The following is a 19642-nucleotide window of genomic DNA, read 5'->3' on the forward strand; positions in this document are numbered from 1 at the left end:
CAAGTGTAAGTGTAAGTGACAACAGCTGGTAGTTTTGATGGCTGAATGCTTTTTGAATATACCAAGAACTAAAAGTTGTGCAAAAAGTAGCATGGCTTCCATTTCACTTTTATTTTTTATTTTTTATTTGGCAATCTTCCATATTGTACACCAACAGTTTCATCGCTCTGGGAGATGAATTCTCCCAAATTTTGTAAAACGTCCACAAGATTATGACTGTAAGCATGAGACCCCAACAAAATAACGGAAATTATTATCAGACCCTAATAATTAGACTGAAAATACATATGCTTCGTAGTTCCAACTCAATCAGAGCTATCCCGGGCTCCTAGCTACCTAGAGGATATTAAATAACAGTAGTATATCTAAGCAATCCAGTCGAAGAAATCAAAATTACTTGTGCTGTACATGGCATCTAAATTCTTGAAACACTTGCTGGCACCTTGGATATTCATCTTTGTGGCATCCCTCATCAAAATTCTGCGAGTAGCTAACGGCATCATAATGGAAGCTTATAGGTTTGGACCCGTAAATGCTCTTGCTCTCACTCATAAGCTTCTTAATCAGCCTTTTCAATCTCCTGCTGCTTCTTCTATTGCTGCCATGGTCGCCAATGTCAATGCGGGAGTACTCTTCGTGTACAGGAACGCACGAGGGAGACATGCATCCGGAGAAGTAAGATGACTTCTGATGAATAAAATCACCCCCCATTGGTCTCTCAATTTGATCGGGAAAATGAAAATGTAGTTGGTTTCTGTAGCTACCTAGTCTTTACAAATGACAACCCATGGGAGAGAAAGAAGGTAGTATTAGATGCTCTTGAACCTCGTTCGCTTTACTGTCTTTGTTGCAACCAATAGCTTTTCAGTGGGTGTGAAATGTTTATCCAATCAGAACAAGTTCTCTGTCATGTGGGCCTATAATATTCTTCGCCTTTTAGTTTTTGTCCTCTAATTGATGTTTCCTTTCCTTTCCTTTCCTTTTCTCTTTTTTTTTTTTTTTTTTCCTTTTGGCCATCTGTTTTCTGCTAAGATTAGTTAATTGGAGTTAGATATGCTAATGATGATGTGTTTGGCATTCTAATTCGCATGCCGTCTAATGAAGCGTAAGCAATGTAATATCCTTTCTTGCTTAAAGACCCAATTAATGATAGATTATCATGCTTGCTTACGCTATAGATAAGTGTGGTTCAGCCACTTGGCTGATATCTGTCAGTGACCTGACACGCCACTGCCTTAACGGGGTTCCATGCAACTTGTAAACATTAAGTTGCTAAGACAAGAAATGAATAATTAGTTACTTATTACTCCCTCCCTTTTTTTATAACTGACGTTTAATGTTTTGCACACCAATTAAGAAAAGTTTTTCATTGTTTAAATCTATACACTACTTTCCTTTTGTACCCTCATTAATTGTCCAATTCATTCATATTTTCTCTCACTAGAGTATTAAATGGTGCTGTTTTACTAGGCCAAAAGCAATGCAAACTAACTCCCACCAATTATGAAAAGAGAGATAAAATGGTAAAATTGTGAAAAAATAATTAATGCTGCATGGGGATAATAAAACGACAGATAAAAGTACTTAAGAGCAAATTTCTTAAACGTCAGTTATAAAAAAAGGGAGGGAGTAAATTTTTTTTTTCGGTTGGAACTATAAAATTAATATGAATGAAAATTTGAATAAGTTGTTAGGGTTGGTTGATTAGAAAGATGAAGCTTTTGTTAGTGCTTAATTACCTACCAACATCAGCTGCTGCAAACTGAAAGATCAAATTTTATAAGGATTATTTTGAACCTTTTTGTTCCTTAACAAATTGCATTTGCATGTTCCTATGAAATGGGAGCATCTAAGTACTAATCAAAATAATGAATCCCCCATCTTAATTAGGTTCACCTGCTTTCCTCAATTATTAACGTTAACCTAAGTATGTTGTTAAAGATTCTAACAGAACGTGTAAGAGCAATAAAGATGGCGATTAAGAAAAAAGATATATATCTAATCATATTAATAACCTCCTTTTGATTAAGTTAATAGGTCTGGAACTCACTTTTTGTGAGCTCAACCGCTGCTAGTTTGATGAAGACGAGACGCTTTCTTTTAGCTTACCGTGGAGGCGTGAGTGGAAGCACATGGACGGCGATCAAACTCAAAAAAAAAAAGGGGGACTAAAAAGAAGAATTTTTTTTTTTCGTTTTTCTTTTTTGACAAACGTACGAAGGTTACAACCCTCTAGTAGATACAGCCACACTATGAACTAAAAAGAACTAAAATGGAGAATTAGGAAAACGCGAGATAGCCGTTTGAGCCTTTTTTTTTTTTTTTTTGGAACATGTGATCTTGAAAGTTGCAACAAGATCTCTGCCAGCCAGAAGAATTGATATTGTGGGGACTTTGGTCCTTGGTTCCTTCTCCTGGACCTCCATCCTGTGAAGGGATGGGCAAACCGGAAAATGGATCTCATCGGTCATTTACAAGAAAATACCCTTGATTTTGGACGGACTTACCGTCCTGCTCCCCGGTTAGGTCCCTTTCTCGCGGCCGTGATCCGTCTCAATTTCTGTACCCTGCAATGCTCAAACTTCTTCGGATACCCCTGCCGCCTGTCCTACCGCTAGACCCTTTCACCTTCGTCCATAATTGGCTTCATATTAAGGACTCATGCAACGATAGAATATCTACTCCCTTCATCCCAATTATCGTACGGATTTTTAGGTAGAGTTGAGGGTGGAATCAGACGGAATAACTCAAGATTCACACTTTTGATAGTTCAATGTGTAAAAACATATTATTAATAATTGAGTGGTCAAATCTTGACTATTGAAAAATTTTAGTGGTTATCAGAGTAATTTGCTCAAAAAAAAATTTACATTCTTAATACCATGGGACGAGGCGGAGCTATTCACCCTTGAGGGTTGAGAGAGGGAGAGAGAGAGTTGAGACGCTAAAACCGAAGAACTCAACGATAGGATAGGACTTCTAGTCTAGCTTCTGTGGACTAATCTTGATCAAGCCCACATTCATGGAAACTGGAAAGGCCTTTGCCGCCAGATGCCTAGGAACTCAACGATGGAATCATGGAAAGGGCTGGACTCGCTTGGAACCCGCAAAATGCTAATTGCTCTTCAAGCTTAACAAATTCATCACTAGATGCAGAGACATTTTTTTACTTGGAAGGCCTAGGTCCAGCTACATACATGAGAGGCCCATCCCATTTGGCCCAAAAATGTGAGTTTCATGTCAAAATCATATTGACAGGAGCAAAGAACCAACGAGTCAACAAGGCAAATTGGAGTTGGATGAACTCTGTGGTTTGTGGCTAAGAAGTGTTCCATTCTGGATAGGGCTTTCTTGGCTGATTTTGGTGTGATTATCTTGCTTACCTACGCTAACCCGAAAAACCAAAATAAATAAATAAATAAAAACTCTGAAACAGAAATTCCAGATATTCATACAAATTAAAACAGCACTTCATAACACGCGATTTTCTGTTATAAATCAAACCAAACCAAACCAAAAAAAAAAAAAGAGAATTTCTACGGTTTTTGTGACTAGAAATCTGACGGACATGCATAATCTAACTAGTTGTTACTATATAATAATATTAATACTTATTTATTTTGGCAATTACTAATCTAGCTAGTTGTTACTAGTGTTATTTAGGCGAAATAATTTACCTTTGCTGTAACGTTTTTTGACACGTAATAGTGCGATTGAGACAATGCAAACTAATTACAATGAATTAATCCTACGACTAATTCACTCACATCACAAAATGGTGAGGTGATAGCTAATACTCGTAGGCGGAATCTCAAGCAGTAAAACTAGATTCATCCGGTTTTGATTTTTGCTCGAATGCTAATTTTTTCTGATCTCTCTTTGGTTTAGAATTAAAAACAGAAATATGGAAATGCTAGTAGCAGCAACAGCCATAACGCGACAAGCACCAGAAATATTTCAAAATTTTCTTCCACCACCCAAAATCAAATCTCCCATGAATGATCCCCATCCCATCCCATCCCATCCCACAACAAAACGAGACAGAGACAGTGGGCTGAGTTGAGTGTGTGTGTGTGTGTGTGTGAGTGGATGCCTGCGTGCGTCTGCAATTTGCATGTATAGTAGATAAGCAGAGTAAGAAGAGAGAGAGAGACACAAAGGAGGAAGATGGCAATGGCGATGGCTCTTCGCAGGCTCTCTTCAGTGGTCGACAAACCCATTAAGCGCCTCTACAATGGCGGCTCTCTCTATTTCATGGTCACTTCGGGTTTTGGTTTTTTCCATTTTTCGATTTTCTTCTGGCTAAATTTTTGCAGGGCTGAATTTATTTGATTCTGTTTTGTACTGCAGTCCTCTTTGCCTAATGAAGCCGTTTATGACAAGGAGAAGTCTGGCGTTACTGTAAGCTTTGTTATTTATCCCAGGATTGGTGATAAGAGTTTAACAAATTTTGTTGAACACGAATTGGGACTCCGTATACGTTTATATTGACACGAGATTGTGAAATCTTCAGTGGCCAAAGCAGCTGAATGCTCCCCTACACGTGGTTGATCCAGAAGTCACTGACATTATTGAGCTCGAGAAAGCCAGGCAATGGAAGGTTTGCTTTTATGCCCTCTTTACAAAGGCTGCATAGTATTTCTTATTTATCTCTTGCTTTACCTGTAAATGGATTCAAGTTCTGATTTTTGTATTAGATAAAATTTAATCTTGGGTCACGAATGTATGGATTTTTGCGGTCTAACCATGCTGTAAAGTTTGGGACTTGAGCATGCAAGACCATAGAAAGAGTTTGCAAGTTGTCTTCATTTCTTGCAGTGCACAGCCCATAGAGTTGTGAAGTGGGATGAAACGACTTTTGCTAATAGACTGCTAGTAGCATCTATGTTGTCTGCTTTCATTGGCTTCCTGAAAAGAATTTGATAGAGATTCACAATTTCTGTCTCTGCTTCTTTAATTTCTTATAATTAACTAGTTTGTTTGATCAACATTTGAAATTTGGATGTAGATTAAGTTTCTCAATAAAACTTTCAAATTAAAGTTCCAACTATTCTTTGGAACTTGATATCTTACTGGAGTTTGTACTTCATATGTGCAGGGACTTGAACTCATCCCTTCAGAGAATTTCACTTCTGTCTCTGTTATGCAAGCAGTTGGGTCTATCATGACTAACAAATACAGTGAAGGGTACCCAGGTGCTAGATATTATGGAGGAAATGAGTATGCAGAATGCTTCCATGTGCTTCCATTATTTTTTTCTTTCTCCCAGGATTCTTGTGTGCTGGAGAGCATATATTTCCATCCTGCAGATATTAGTTAGTTTTAACATAATTGCTGCAATTTGTCGGTCCTTTTCCAAGTTTGAGTCTGGACTTTAGCAACATTCCAATTCCTAGAGATTCACTGGATGCTTTATTTTCAGGTACATTGACATGGCAGAAACCTTGTGCCAGAAGCGTGCTCTTGAAGCGTTCAGGTTGGATCCAGCTAAATGGGGAGGTAATTGCAGCGTTAATTCAATAGAATTCCTAAAATATTTGAAATTCTATTTTGCTCTCAGAAGTTGCTTCTATTTCTTTAAATAGATCATCAACCAACTATTAATCTTTGTCAAAAACTTCAAAAGATTAGAATGTCAATCTGGATGGTTCATGTCAACTTCTCTAGGTAGTTATGGTGTGTTGCATAACATCTTGAAGGATAGTAGTTCTGGTGTCTCTTCAGTAATGGCACTATGGAGTTGTAAACATCCAAGGAAACTTGAAATGTTTGGAATTTTAAACATTCATTTGGCAAGAAAAATAAAAGCAAGTATGATTGCTGCAATAGTGGAACCAAACACCATTGATGCTTACATTTTCTGGTGCAGTTAACGTGCAGCCTCTATCCGGGTCTCCGTCTAATTTTCAAGTTTATACTGCATTATTGAAACCTCATGAAAGAATCATGGCACTTGATCTTCCACATGGTGGGCATCTTTCTCATGGATATCAGGTTCCTCTCTCTCTCCCTCACATCTTTTTCTTTACAAATGTCTGACTGGGTCCAAGTGCAAAGTTTTGTTCCTACCCTGTACTTATTCAATGGAGTCCAGAGTTCTAGATGCATTATCCTTTGCCAGTCACATGTGGTTTTTGGAACTTTTTTCTTGGTGATACTGTTAGTAATGCAACTGCAGTTTTGTTGGTACTGCAGAAACTGTTTTTCCTTTCCTACTTTTCATAGTTTGTTGAGTTGATGTTTGGTTTAAATATCACTGTTGGCTATGTAACAAAATCTTTGCCTACTGGACAATCTGCTACTATGACTTCATGACTCGCACCTGCAACTTGATGATGTCAGTCCAACAGATGAAAAAGGAACTTTATGGTGACCTAATGTCTTGCTTAGTGTAAGCGTCCCATTTTACCTTTGATTTTTGAGTAACACTTTGCAATCTCGATGTACTTTTGTTTTTAGCCGAAAGATGCCAAGACAATATGAGTACTTTCAGTGCATAACAATTCATGTTGCAAAAGTTAAAATGTAAGTTTTTGTGCGATAATGATCCTCTTCTCTGTGATGCAACATTTGAGAGACATTAAATTCCATTTGACAGACTAGGCTTTCTAGGCTTTGTAGTTCCTAGAAAATACTTTCACATCTACATGGTTATTGGCATGAATTTTTTTTAATGACTTTCTTCTGTGCTTTGAGGATGCCTTCATCATTTATAGCATCACTCAATTATAATCATATGAATCTGCAATTGATGGTTTCATCTCTTGAATGGCCACAGACTGACACAAAGAAGATATCTGCAGTTTCTATCTTTTTTGAGACCATGCCATACAGATTGAATGAGAGCACTGGCTATATTGACTATGACCAGGTAAAGTTCCTGTTTCTTGCTATGATGGATCTTTATCTTTGGCTTTTGATTTATATTGTCCACACTGCTTAATCCCGCTGGATATTTGTTAAGATGCAGCATTGTGCAACTTAGTCTTGCTGATCCAATTGATTACATTGAATGATGAAAACTTCTGGTCATTGGCGAGTGAGATTTAATAGAATTATGGAACTTTTACATTCACAGACCATTGTCTCTAAAAATGTACAGTTTAAGATTGGTATTCATGCTTATATTGATGCAACAGGAAAGTGCAATACTCGAAACTTCTTTATTCATTACCTTTGATTGCTTTGAAGAATTCACTTTCTTTTTCTTGCTTTTGCACTTGGTAGCACAGGAGTGTAGCCAGCATGCCAAAATATCTCTAGTTCAATTTGCTAATTTGAGATTTTTTCTAATATACCATCATGGAGGATAAGCTCGATAATACAAGCTTTACTTGACTGTTGATCTCTGAAATGCAGCTAGAAAAAAGTGCAGTACTGTTCAGACCAAAACTGATAGTTGCTGGTGCTAGTGCTTATGCCCGTCTCTATGATTATGCACGTATTCGCAAGGTAGAATAGCAAAGGTTATTTTAATACGAGGGAACTTCTTGACTTTAATTTCAGAGTGCCTTATGGCAGGATGACACGGCGATAAAAAAACCTTGGAAACTCATCTTTTCCTGAATTTGACAGGTTTGTGACAAACAGAAAGCTATACTTTTGGCAGATATGGCACACATTAGCGGATTAGTTGCAGCTGGAGTTATTCCATCTCCATTTGATTATGCAGATGTCGTGACTACCACAACACACAAGTCTCTCCGGGGACCTCGTGGTGCCATGATTTTCTTCAGAAAGGGTGTGAAAGAAATCAACAAACAAGGACAAGAGGTCAGTTTTCATAGGAAAAAAAATGTAAAATCACTGTATGACCTTTTTACACTTCAAGCTCTCTGCCTTTCTCATCCTCAAGCCCCTGATGCTTAAGTTTTGTTGAACTTGAGTTTTGGTAATATCTGACATGTAGCACAAAAAGTAAATACTGATAACCTGAGTTCTTCATGTAGGTCTTGTACGACTATGAAGACAAAATCAACCAAGCTGTCTTTCCTGGACTTCAAGGCGGCCCCCACAACCACACAATTACAGGCCTGGCTGTAGCTCTGAAACAGGTACTGATGATTTGTTAACATGTCTGAACTTCAGATGCATTAAAAGGAAAGAACATAATTGGCCATAGTATTGAAGCATTAATGAGTTAGGAGATACTAATGAAACCAAATGTTCTTGAAGTAAATCTTGTTATTTATCACATCTTCTTCTTGGTAATGAGTGGGTTATCTTTCAAAGAAGCCAATTTACTTTAGGTTATCATCCCTGGAATATGAAATGACTCTGGTATATTCTGGTTTTATATCTAATGCAGGCACAGTCTGCAGAATACAGAGCTTACCAGGAACAAGTACTTAGTAACTGCTCAAAGTTTGCCCAGGTAATGATTGTGAGCATTTGGAACTAGCAACTGATGCGAGAGATTATTAATATTTCAGTTCCAGATATACAATGAACCATAATTTTCAAGTTACAATATTCTATTACATGCTGCAATTATTGAGCACTGAAGCTTGTCTAGCTACGCAGACTTTGGTTGAGAAGGGCTATGATCTTGTATCTGGTGGAACAGAGAACCACTTGGTCTTGGTGAACCTAAAAAACAAGGTAATGAAGAGAACTTGCATTCTATTCCTTTATGTTCCATTGAAGTTTTTAGAGAAATTATTACCCAAATATTCTTTTTGCAAAATTTTATGAGTATTAGCAGGGGTCTGTCTCTCTCTCTCTCTCGCTTTGAGCAGTTTCTGAAAGGAATTTTTATTGTTCTTTGAAGATACTACGAAATAAGCTACTTTCATGTATTTGCACGATTTTCTTTCTTTATATTATGGTTCACTAATTTTTCAAAATCCTGATTCTGCAGGGAATTGATGGTTCCAGAGTTGAAAAGGTATTAGAAGCTGTTCATATTGCAGCTAACAAAAACACTGTGCCTGGAGATGTGTCTGCCATGGTTCCTGGTGGCATCAGGATGGGTAGAGTTTTCCATTTTCTTTGTTTTAAGTTTGCAATATGAGGTGACTATCTATTAATATTCTCTTGAGCATAATAAAGTGGTGAACTTTTCTGCCTCAGGAACTCCCGCTCTAACTTCCAGGGGATTTGTAGAAGAGGATTTTGTCAAAGTTGCAGAGTTCTTTGATGCTGCAGTGCGGTTGGCTGTTAAAATAAAGGGCCAAACCAAAGGTGTGTGTTGTATCATGATTTCTTTTCTTTCAGAACCCGAGTTTAATTACTGTTTGGTACTTGTGATCATTCTCTTGTTGGGAGCTAGCTTCATGATTATCTTATGCAAACCCAGAAGACTTGTTTGTTACTGGGTTCTCTGTGACTCACTACTTGGTTCGACTGTGCTATCAAAGTGCAACAATAGTTTAGAAGTAATATATGTAATGTCATATTGCTAGGGGTATTCCTCATCCTCCCCCCTCCCTTCCAATACTCCCTCTTTTCTTTTCACTCTCATTTGAATTTTTATCCTTCCTTTTAATGTTGTCTTCCTCCTCTTAATTTTCAGGAACAAAGTTGAAGGACTTTTTGGCCACTTTACAGTCCAGTGCTGCACAATCTGAGGTAGCAAAACTCCGTCATGATGTGGAGGAGTATGCCAAACAATTTCCAACAATTGGGTTTGATAAAGAAACTATGAAGTACAAAGATTGAGGAACTGAATCTGCATGCTAAGCCAGGCATGTGCAGTTTTCTGAGAGTTTCTGGTTTTAGTTTCAGTGATTGAATGTCCCCTTTAATTGTGCAAAAGTTAACATATATCATCAAGTTTGGCAAGCCATGCACAATGCATAACTAGAAAGTTGTCCACATATAGTTGTAACAAATCTGAGTCTTTCCCTGGATGCTGCTTGATGGTCTATGTTTTAGGTCTGTCTTGAACTTGCTTGATCATCTTTTTCTCCTTTTCAAACTGCATGCTACAGCTTTTGTCTGTTTAATAGTTCTGTTAACTGTTTGACATTTACCGTGACATATTGTTTTTTATCTCCTCTTCTCTTTCTTTTCTCTATTTTAACATTTTCACCTTTTCAGTTGAACAGGCACCGATGTCCAAGATGAAGATAAAGATGATGATATTCTGTATAAAGGTCAAGCTACAAGCTATTTTGGGGTTGTCATGCGTGAAATCCAGCAAATCCCACTTGACCAAACTGTATATGTATATTAGCGGAGCTATTGCTGAGAAAGAATAAAACCGTTTTTAACATTAAGTACATTCTCTCTTCCTAGCTCTGGTGTTATACGCATGATTGATATTTTACTTCAGTGTTCTCTTCTTTGGAGGAATGTTTTGGGAACTGATTCAGAAATTAATGACACCCCATCACAAACTTGAATTCCCAAAATGTGAAGAAGGATAAGGAGGAGAAAATTTATAATGTTATTTGCACTCTCATCATTTTGTTATTTGTACTCCAATCATTTGTTATATCATATAGTCTAATAAATGAAAACTATATAATAAAAATGATAGTAGAAGTGCAAATAACAAAAAATGGAATGTAAATAACATTTCCCTGTAGTTGTCGAGTGAATTATTTGTCAAAATTTATTTGCTTTCAATATCAACATTTTTTTCAATTAACCTTTTATTTCACATATATCATATTAAAAAATTTCTACACTGTTTTTTTCAAAAAATTATCTAAAATAATCTACTATCCAAAATACACTCATAATTTGATAGTCTAAGTTATTATCAATCTTTGAATTACTACGATGCAATGGAATGGAACGTACCAAGTTGACATAAACTCTTATCGAAAAAAAAAAAACCAAGTTGACTTAAACAACATTTACATAAAAGATAAAGTCATAAAGTGAGATCTTCCTCAAAATAAATTGGAAAATGAGAATGAATTACAATTTAAAAATAGTAACCATCCTAAAATAGCTGTCAAGGAAACAAAACAATTGGTGGTTCCACTAAAATTAAAAAGTAGTAGTACTCCATAAGCTATATAAACTAAAAAATCACTTGTAGTAAACAAAAATGTCTCTATGTACGGTCCAAGCTCGCAATTTAACACGAGATGACGGGAGGAGGAGAGTAATTGAGGCCGGAAGAAAGAAACACATTAGGGATGGCAATGGGGCGGGGGTTCCTTCCCCATCCCCCGCCCCGTTGTCAAATAACTCTCCCCGTCCCCCGCCCTATCCCCGCGGCCCCGCGAGAAAAGAAATCAACTTATCAAAAATTCAATAATATGAATTTTTTTGGTTGCACATTGCCCCCCCTATATACTTTTGGGAGTTATTTCAACATTATACATATATCCATGGCTATCTTTTTTTTTTTTATAATACTAAAATCTTAAACCATTTAATTGCCGTAAAACGAGTATTAGTACATAAGATGCTAGAGATTCATATCCAAAGCCACAGCATAGCTTTACAACAACATAGAGCTTTTCCCATTAAGTAATAGCATTCACAGGTCTCCTGAACTAATCAACTAAAGATGACCCCCACCATAATAAGTTATATCCATGGCTATCTAAAAGGATTGAACAACTCAGAAATTTATGCACACAAAAGCCTAGTACATGAAGCAAAAAAAAATCAGAAGCAAGCCTATATGAAAAGCAAAACTCTCCTCGTATGTCCAAGCATTTTTTAGAACTAACAGGAGAGAGGAAGAATTCTCAAACACTAACCAAAAATACCTTGAACAGTTAGGGGTTTTGTTAATTTTGTGTATTTATATATATATATATATATTTTTATGCGGGGGACGGGGCGGGGGATGGGACGGATGTATGTTGCCCCATCCCCCGCCCCGTTTTAAGGCGGGGGTAAATATTTTGCCCCCGCCCTGCCCCATCCCCCGCCCCATTTGTACCCCGCGGGTGCCCGCCCCCGTTACCATCCCTAAACACAATCCAGCACCAGCAGCTTCAGAAACCAAAGCAATGACCGTCCCCAAATCCAAACCCATAAGTCAAAACAGGACTAGAATACCCAAACCCGTATTATATGCATCATCATCCGGACCAAGCCGAGCCCTTTACGGCTCCATTCTCCTTATCATAGCGCTAAGCATACTCCTCATGGCTACCCGCTTCACTCTTTCTTGCTCGCTTCAGTATCCGGCGCTAGCAGTAGCAGCTCGTCACTTTCGATCCCAGCCATTTTGCTTAAAAGCTTCTTCTCTTTCTCTTCCCAAATACTACCCCACCCAACTTCCCAAATCCCCGCCCTGTCCTCTCTGGTCTTCCTCTTTCTTGCTCTGCCTGCACAGTCTCCACTGGTCAGCCAAAACCTCTACCAGGTCAACAACCACCGTCCGATCATTCGCCGCTGCATCACCGTCAAAATCCACCGTCTCCCAACCTCCTTCCGGAATGACCTCCGTCGGCGACAAGAATCCTCTTCTAACGGACTTCAATTTCCCGCCGTTTGATTCGATTGAGGCCGAGCACGTCCTTCCTGGCATCCGCGCTTTGCTGAAGGAACTCGTACGTGCTTTCAAAATTTGAAGAAATTAACACCATATTTATTCATTTATTTGATTTAACAAACGAGATGATTCAATGCATGTATATGCAGGAGGGAGAATTGGAGGAATTGGAGAAGACGGTGGAGCCGACGTGGCCCAAATTGGTGGAGCCATTAGAGAAGATAATTGATAGGATTACTGTGGTTTGGGGAGCAATCAATCACCTCAAGTCCGTTAAGGACAGCTCTGAGCTTCGTGCTGCCATTGAAGAAGTGCAGGTCTATATATATATATATTTTTGGTTATTAACCGTGCTATAGATTTTTCCCCTTTTTTTTTTCTTAATTGATAGGGAAAAGTTATATCACTGTATTGCTTTTGGTGCTCATATGGTCTTTTGAATCTTGATCTGCAGCCAGAGAAAGTTGCGTTTGACCTCAAACTGAGTCAAAGTAAGCCAATTTATAATGCTTATAAAGCTATACGGGAATCTCCTGATTGGGATTCGCTGAGTGATGCTCGTAAACGGATAGTTGAAAGTACGTCTTTGAACTCTGCCCTGTTTGATTTAACAAATACATACATTGTTGTATTAGCTGTAGTTAGTGTTACATATAATGAGTGTTTAGTTGATCCTTATGTCCTTTTCTTTGGTTTTTATGCCTAACCTTTTTAGTATGTCATTTTCTTTTTGCCTTGAGTCATGCTGTGGTATGAGTTATTTCTGAAAATTCCACTGAATTTATTGGTTTTAGCTTTTAAGGTTTTCTGCAGAATGAATATAGGGAATGAAACTATCTGAATCTGTTGCTCTTTATATTCTTAGTGTCGTTTTATATGTTAATTTGTTCATTCTCTTGCCAACTTTTTCACTTGATAGAAGGGTAAAAGACCGCCATGATTGCTCTTTAGTCTCCTCATTATATACTTTGCAAGTTATTGCAGAAAGTTGTCATCAGAATTTTCTATGCATAAAATTTGCCTTCAGACATGTTTAACGCTCATTCTCCCACCTTGCAAGTCGTTGGATTAATAAAGTGACAAAAATGAGGTCCTACACGCCTTATTTAGACTTAATCACCAAAAGGAAAGGAATTTGGTTTATATGCTTAAGTATTACTTGTGCATGTTTATTGACGAGGAGTTACAACAACTGTACTAGGATATTTTTCTATCTTTTTGTTACTTAATAGTGCCATACTAAAAATTTGGTATGCTTGAGCTTAAAAATTCTCATGACCTCTCTTACTTATGCAGCATCAATTGAGGAGGCCATATTGAGTGGCATTGCTCTTGAAGATGATAAAAGAGAGCAATTTAACAAAATTGAACAGGTATATGCTGCTCTGTCGAATTCTATATTTCGTCATAATCAGATTATTTAGATTCCTTTGGTGGTTATCTGATCTGTAGATAACATGTTCAATTTTATCTGTATCTTTGCCTAAAATTTGATTGTCTGCTCATTATTGGTGTCAAGAATTTGATGTAAATGTGACATCTTGAGTAACTATGTGTTTTCTATTTTTCCTTGATCATGGGTGGATGGCTTATTTTTTATAACATAGGGTGCCAAATAAATTGCATTATGCTTATTGTTTTATTTTCCTGGGTGTTGTCTTAGAGAGTTCTTTCTGTTGATTATTTTTGAGCAATTCTAGCATGATGCTTATATTTCTTTTTCTGTTGAGGAACACTAAATTTCCCTCGTAATATGAAGATGATATGTAGCCCAGGTATATCTTGCAATTTACTTCTGATGTTCAGTGTTACCTTTCTAGATAAGTAATACTTTCATTTGCTTTCAATTTTTCTGCAGGAGCTAGCAAAACTATCGCGAAAGTTTGAGGAAAATGTTTTGGATGCCACAAAAAAGTATGAAAAGGTAATTACGGACAAGAAAGATATTGAAGGATTGCCTGCTACAGCACTTGGATTGGCTGCCCAGACTGCAGTTACTAAGGTAAACTGTTTAGAAAGGGGCATTACTTATGACATCATGATTTTAGTTCATTTGTTGCTTGGTATGGCATTACTCATCATCCTATAAGCCTTACAGGGGCATGAAAATGCTACTGCTGAAAATGGACCATGGATAATCACATTGGATGCACCGAGTTTTATGTCTGTGATGCAACATGCTAGAAATCGAACCTTGAGGGAGGAAGTTTACCGTGCTTATGTTACACGTGCTTCTAGCGGAGATCTGGATAACACACCGATAATTGATCAGATTCTACAACTTAGGTTGGAAAAGGCTAAGCTTCTTGGCTATAATAACCATGGAGAGGTACAACCATTAAGTGTTTACTTCCAAATTGATGTCAGTCAATTTTAGGCATACTAATGTAGTTGTCGTTCTTCTTAGGTAAGCATGGCTACCAAGATGGCGACTGTTGATAAGGCACTAGAGCTTCTTGAAAAGATACGTGCTGCATCTTGGGATCCTGCAGTTAAAGGTAATCTAGTTAGGATGGTTTTTAGTTCATTGCTTTTGGCCAGTTAAAACTTACTAAGTGTATGCTGTTGATTCAAATTTGACATGAAGAAAGTGCCTGATGGCTTTAGGATGCCACTTATGTAATATTTTAACTTTTTTCACTTGACAGGATTTGCTAGCATTTATTTTTTAGTTCAACATATTTATATTGGTTAAAACTGTAGAGTTCCATCATATATTCCCTCAAGCTTTGCTTTTTTAAAAGCAAAGTGGAATACAGAAGTAGAAGGTAAGTAAAGAATTCTACTTCTATAGCTTTCAGCTTGTTGACAACATTATTTAAATTAGATTTGTAACCAAGCGTTCTCTGCAAGTTCTGATATTCCTGGTTTTTCAAATTTTAGCATGCTCCTATGCTTTTATCTAATTTAATGGCCTATTTCTTTCCTGCCGCACTTTTTCTTTTCTTCCTTTTATGTGGTCTTTTTTGCTATCACTCTAATAGCTAGGCGAGTTAAATTCAGTCACTGATTATAGTCCTTTTTTTTCCCGTAGATATGGAAGACCTCAAGCAATTCTCTAAAAGTCAAGGTGCTCTAGAAGCTGACAATCTGAACCATTGGGATCTCAGCTTCTGGAGTGAGAGGCTTCGGGAATCAAAATATGAAATAAATGAGGTTCTCTCTCTTGTGGATTTTCAATGCTTAAATTTTGTGTTTCAATCTTGGTCATCACTTATTTAGAGGGTTTAACTTATGGTTCAGTTCCTTGGTTTCGAAAAAAAGGCTAGGTTTTAGCTTCGGCCTGTTATGTGCTCTTTGAGGCTATTTTTGAGCGCATTTATAAAATTTATTCAAGTGTGATATGATTGTAATATGGTATTCGGTACTGTACTGGAAGTCGTGTGTTCTTGTTTTACAAATCTATTTGGCAAGCTGGATTTCTAATCTTGTTGAGTCATTACAGGAAGAACTTCGTCCTTACTTTTCTTTGCCTAAAGTTATGGATGGCCTTTTCAACCTTGCCAAGATGCTTTTTGGAATCAATATCGAGGCTGCTGATGGTTTAGCTCCTGTAAATATATACAACAGATTTTGTCTTTTGTCATTATTGATTCTTACAGGATGAGATTTTGTTTTAACAGTTTTACGATTTTTTAGGTTTGGAACAACGATGTCCGATTTTATTGTGTCAATGATTCTTCAGGCAGCACCATTGCTTATTTTTATTTTGATCCATATTCCCGACCATCTGAAAAGCGTGGAGGTGCTTGGATGGATGAAGTTGTTTCGCGAAGTCGTGTATTGTCACGAGATGGTGTCTCTCCCAGGTTGCCTGTCGCCCACATGGTTTGCAATCAAATGCCTCCTGTAGGGAACAAGCCTAGCCTAATGACCTTCCGTGAGGTAAGGTCAAAAGTTTTATGTCATGTGCTTTCTTAAGATGCCTAGACTATTGGGATTAATAGTAGGAATGCATTTACTTACTTATTTTTTGTTTCTCTTTTATGTTTTTGGATGCCATACTTTTGGACTGCTAATGTCATGCAAACAGATACAGTCCGTCCAATTATATCTTATCGAAATTTTTTGGAAAATATGGATTATTTAATAGGTTGATAGTTAAGTTGTGCAATGTTAGAACAAAATGATAAGCTGTCAGTGAATAGAAAGAGTACATAACCAGGTAAGTAATTCATTGATTGGATAAATCAGAGTAGAGGTCTGCACAGACATGCTTATTTTGATTGTAAAACGATATATTTCTAACGAAATGATTTTTTTTCCCCTTTCCCTTTTGTGCAATTTAAGCTGTCAACTTTGTTTTCAGAAGTTATTGAATGATTGTGGCTGTTCTGCATAGTGATTGACCCCGTAGTTAATGCCATATTGCTTCTGCAATTTTGACCATGTCACTATCTTAAACGTCATATTGCTTGAGCAATTATGATATGCCTATGGATTGTTGTGGTGCTTGTTCAATTTAAGTCCCTTAACCCCTTGTAAGAACATGTTCAGAGCTTCCTTTTATGGGAGCTAAATAATCTTATGTAAATTTTCATTTATGTATTGTTTCAGAAAGATTGCGTTTGGAATTAGAAAAGTATCTTATCTGGTGATCGTGATAACAAATTTTAAACTCATGCATGATTCTGCTTATCCTTGTAGGTTGAGACTGTTTTTCATGAGTTTGGTCATTCCCTTCAGCATATGTTAACAAAACAAGATGAGGGTTTGGTTGCTGGTATCCGGAAAATTGAGTGGGATGCTGTTGAACTGCCGTCCCAATTTATGGAAAATTGGTGCTACCATAGGTATAATTTTTTGTTGTTATATTTCAGGGGTTGTAACTTCTGCAAATAATCAACGTTGGCTGTGTATGCTCTTACATTCCTTCAATATATATGTGTATTTAGTTCTCTCTTGGATAACAAATATGTACTAGTCTTAAGAATTATTTCGAGCTTCCTTTTGAGTCCTTAAGAAAAATTTCTGCGAAGAAAATGCCAATACCAAAGAAAATCTATTTAGGAATAAAGTTAGAATTCTACTTTGATGACCGGCAAATCACTCATCTGAGTCTGCTGGTTTTGGGGAGACAATTATGTCTTAATATTTCTTCTTCAGACTCATTTTCTTGATTTTGGAGCAATTAGCCAATTTTTATTACCTTTTCTCTCCCACTGCTGCTGATGTGTTATTGATGGTTATTGCAGGGATACATTGATGGGCATTGCCAAGCATTATGAAACTGGAGAGAGTCTCCCTGAAGACATTTATAAGAAACTTCTTGCTGCCAGAACTTTTCGTGCAGGTTCTCTAAGTCTTCGCCAGGTCAGCATATAGCTATGTAATGTTGTGTTACATCTTCACTCCATTCTTGCTGCTAGGATATTAAGATGTGTTCTTGTACGCCATTGAAGCTGACTGGTGAAGCTTCATGTATTCATTTATTAATTTATTTTCCTTTGGTGCACTTTGAACTTGAACTTGTGCCATTTCGGTTTAAGTAATATTTCTTCTGTTTTTTGCAGTTAAGATTTGCGACCGTTGATCTTGAGTTGCACACGAAGTATGTACCTGGTGGTTCGGAATCAATCTATGATGTTGATCGTAGGGTCTCAGAAAGAACTCAAGTGCTTCCTCCACTTCCAGATGATCGATTTCTATGCAGTTTTAGTCACATATTTGCTGGTGGATATGCAGCTGGATACTACAGTTATAAGGTATCTTATACTTGAATGACTAGTTTACTAGGAGGTGCTAAAAGCATAAAGAATATGCAGGCTATAGGGTAAAATCGACCGACTTGCTTTGTGGCAGGCGTGATGATTTGTTGAGCTTTAGAAATCTTTGACAAGGCTTAAATGTTTGAATTTCTGCAGTGGGCAGAGGTCTTGTCTGCAGATGCTTTCTCAGCATTTGAAGATGCTGGTCTCCATGACGAAAAGGTAATTTTTTGCTGCTGTCTAAGAAGGCTTGATATCCTATGAGCTTGAGTTCTTTCTGGAAGGCATCCGTATATAAGTGTAGATTTAAGGTGGTAGCGTGTCCCGTTTCATGTTGTCTTTTAGGAGCTTCATTGCTTGCATGTTTTTTATTTGAACAGGCAGTAAAAGAAACAGGGAATAGGTTCCGAGAAACCATACTTGCTCTTGGAGGTGGAAAAGCTCCACTAGAGGTTAGACATTTGAAAAATAATGCTCATCCTACATATTTCACCCTTTCATATGAAAGCTTGCATCCTAGATGCGGTATCTGTCTTCTTATTATGCTCCTATGGTTATTCAGGTATTTGTGGAATTCCGGGGCCGGGAACCTTCTCCGGAGGCGCTGCTTAGGCACAACGGCTTGCTACCTGTCACAGCGTCTGCATAAGCTAAATTTTTGGGTTCATCAGATCGATGGTCATTTGATAGTAGATGGAGGCTATTTGGGTCGGTCTGGTTAAGAATACAATTGCCGCAACATTGCTAGGCTTAAGATATCTACAACCCCATGGACCCTTTTTTTTTTTTTTTTTGAGGGGTTTAAGATATCTACAAGTCCAGGGGCATTGTTATTTGTACTTTTAAGGTAGTTTTCTGTCATCTAGACTTGATATATGGATAACAACTGACGGGGCTATGATAGAAAAGTACATCTCAAAAAATTGAGTAATTGTCACTGGATTTATTGGACATTCAATAAATTTGGCATTGCCTTAATGTTCGGCATTTGCGTTGTCCATCTTCATGGAAGATGGCAGCACTATAGTTACCAAAGTTTATTGGTGAATTTTTGCGGTGGCTTTGTTTACGGTTTTTTGGCTGGAACGAGAATGCTCAAGTTAAGACTTAAGAGGGTACGTATTAATAAAGTCTAATATACCTGATGATTGTGTGGTCAGTAACCATTGAGGATCATAGCCTAGGTAAGTAAGACACGCAGCAACAACAATAATGTAAAGGAGAAGCGGCCCTTGAAAGAAAAGCCTACTATCACAATGTCGTAACTTTGAATAAATTGGAACTTCTCTCTCTTGTCTGTGTATGTTACTTATGGAGCGTGCTAGCAGGAAATGGGGCAGGTACGGTCATCAGAATGACCGTCCCTGAGCAGTTCACAGTAAAGATTTGATCAAAAAAATTTGTACGGTTTAGATTTCATTTTGTATCTCGATTTTAACAACATGTGTGGGATACATAAAATTTTATTTTAAAGTTACACATTATTGAAAGTAAGTTACACATGTGTGGGAAACAAAGTTACGCG

At 37.4% G+C, this 19642-nt stretch overlaps 2 protein-coding genes across 3 annotated transcripts; both read left to right on the forward strand.

Moving 5' to 3' along the window:
* The first annotated feature begins 3993 nt into the window (after positions 1-3993).
* On the forward strand, positions 3994-10416 carry LOC113762454 (serine hydroxymethyltransferase, mitochondrial). Of its 2 annotated transcripts, none has more exons than XM_027305910.1 (16): positions 3994-4257; positions 4351-4401; positions 4514-4600; positions 5099-5220; positions 5423-5499; positions 5870-5994; positions 6779-6871; positions 7360-7452; positions 7576-7773; positions 7950-8054; positions 8309-8374; positions 8524-8601; positions 8861-8972; positions 9073-9183; positions 9515-9686; positions 10050-10416. In XM_027305910.1, exons 1-15 carry the CDS (start codon positions 4168-4170, stop codon positions 9658-9660), a joined length of 1554 nt encoding a protein of 517 aa, XP_027161711.1. In that variant the 5' UTR covers positions 3994-4167; the 3' UTR covers positions 9661-9686; positions 10050-10416. The 2 variants fall into 2 exon arrangements, with proteins under 2 accessions (XP_027161711.1, XP_027161710.1); XM_027305909.1 differs by having other exon boundaries at positions 3996-4257; positions 10042-10416.
* Positions 10417-11990: 1574 nt separating this feature from the next.
* Positions 11991-19104, forward strand: LOC113763296 (probable cytosolic oligopeptidase A). The gene is made up of 16 exons (XM_027307061.1): positions 11991-12467; positions 12559-12726; positions 12864-12987; positions 13706-13782; positions 14268-14411; positions 14508-14738; positions 14817-14907; positions 15444-15565; positions 15855-15962; positions 16049-16294; positions 17057-17202; positions 17605-17722; positions 17923-18114; positions 18274-18339; positions 18498-18569; positions 18680-19104. The coding sequence occupies exons 1-16, from the start codon at positions 12060-12062 to the stop codon at positions 18764-18766; spliced, it is 2400 nt and encodes a 799-aa protein (XP_027162862.1). The 5' UTR covers positions 11991-12059; the 3' UTR covers positions 18767-19104.
* Positions 19105-19642: the final 538 nt, after the last annotated feature.

Source organism: Coffea eugenioides, chromosome 2 (genome assembly GCF_003713205.1).
Source record: "Coffea eugenioides isolate CCC68of chromosome 2, Ceug_1.0, whole genome shotgun sequence".
NCBI lineage: Eukaryota > Viridiplantae > Streptophyta > Magnoliopsida > Gentianales > Rubiaceae > Coffea > Coffea eugenioides.

Coding starts and splice junctions, on each gene's coding strand:
- LOC113762454 (XM_027305910.1), top strand. CDS start 4,168: ATGGCAATGGCGATGGCTCTTCGCAGGCTCTCTTCAGTGGTCGACAAA. Junction 4,402..4,513: donor AGGAGAAGTCTGGCGTTACT/GTAAGCTTTGTT, acceptor TGAAATCTTCAG/TGGCCAAAGCAGCTGAATGC. Junction 8,055..8,308: donor TGGCTGTAGCTCTGAAACAG/GTACTGATGATT, acceptor TATCTAATGCAG/GCACAGTCTGCAGAATACAG.
- LOC113763296 (XM_027307061.1), top strand. CDS start 12,060: ATGGCTACCCGCTTCACTCTTTCTTGCTCGCTTCAGTATCCGGCGCTA. Junction 12,727..12,863: donor CTGCCATTGAAGAAGTGCAG/GTCTATATATAT, acceptor CTTGATCTGCAG/CCAGAGAAAGTTGCGTTTGA. Junction 17,723..17,922: donor GTTCTCTAAGTCTTCGCCAG/GTCAGCATATAG, acceptor TGTTTTTTGCAG/TTAAGATTTGCGACCGTTGA.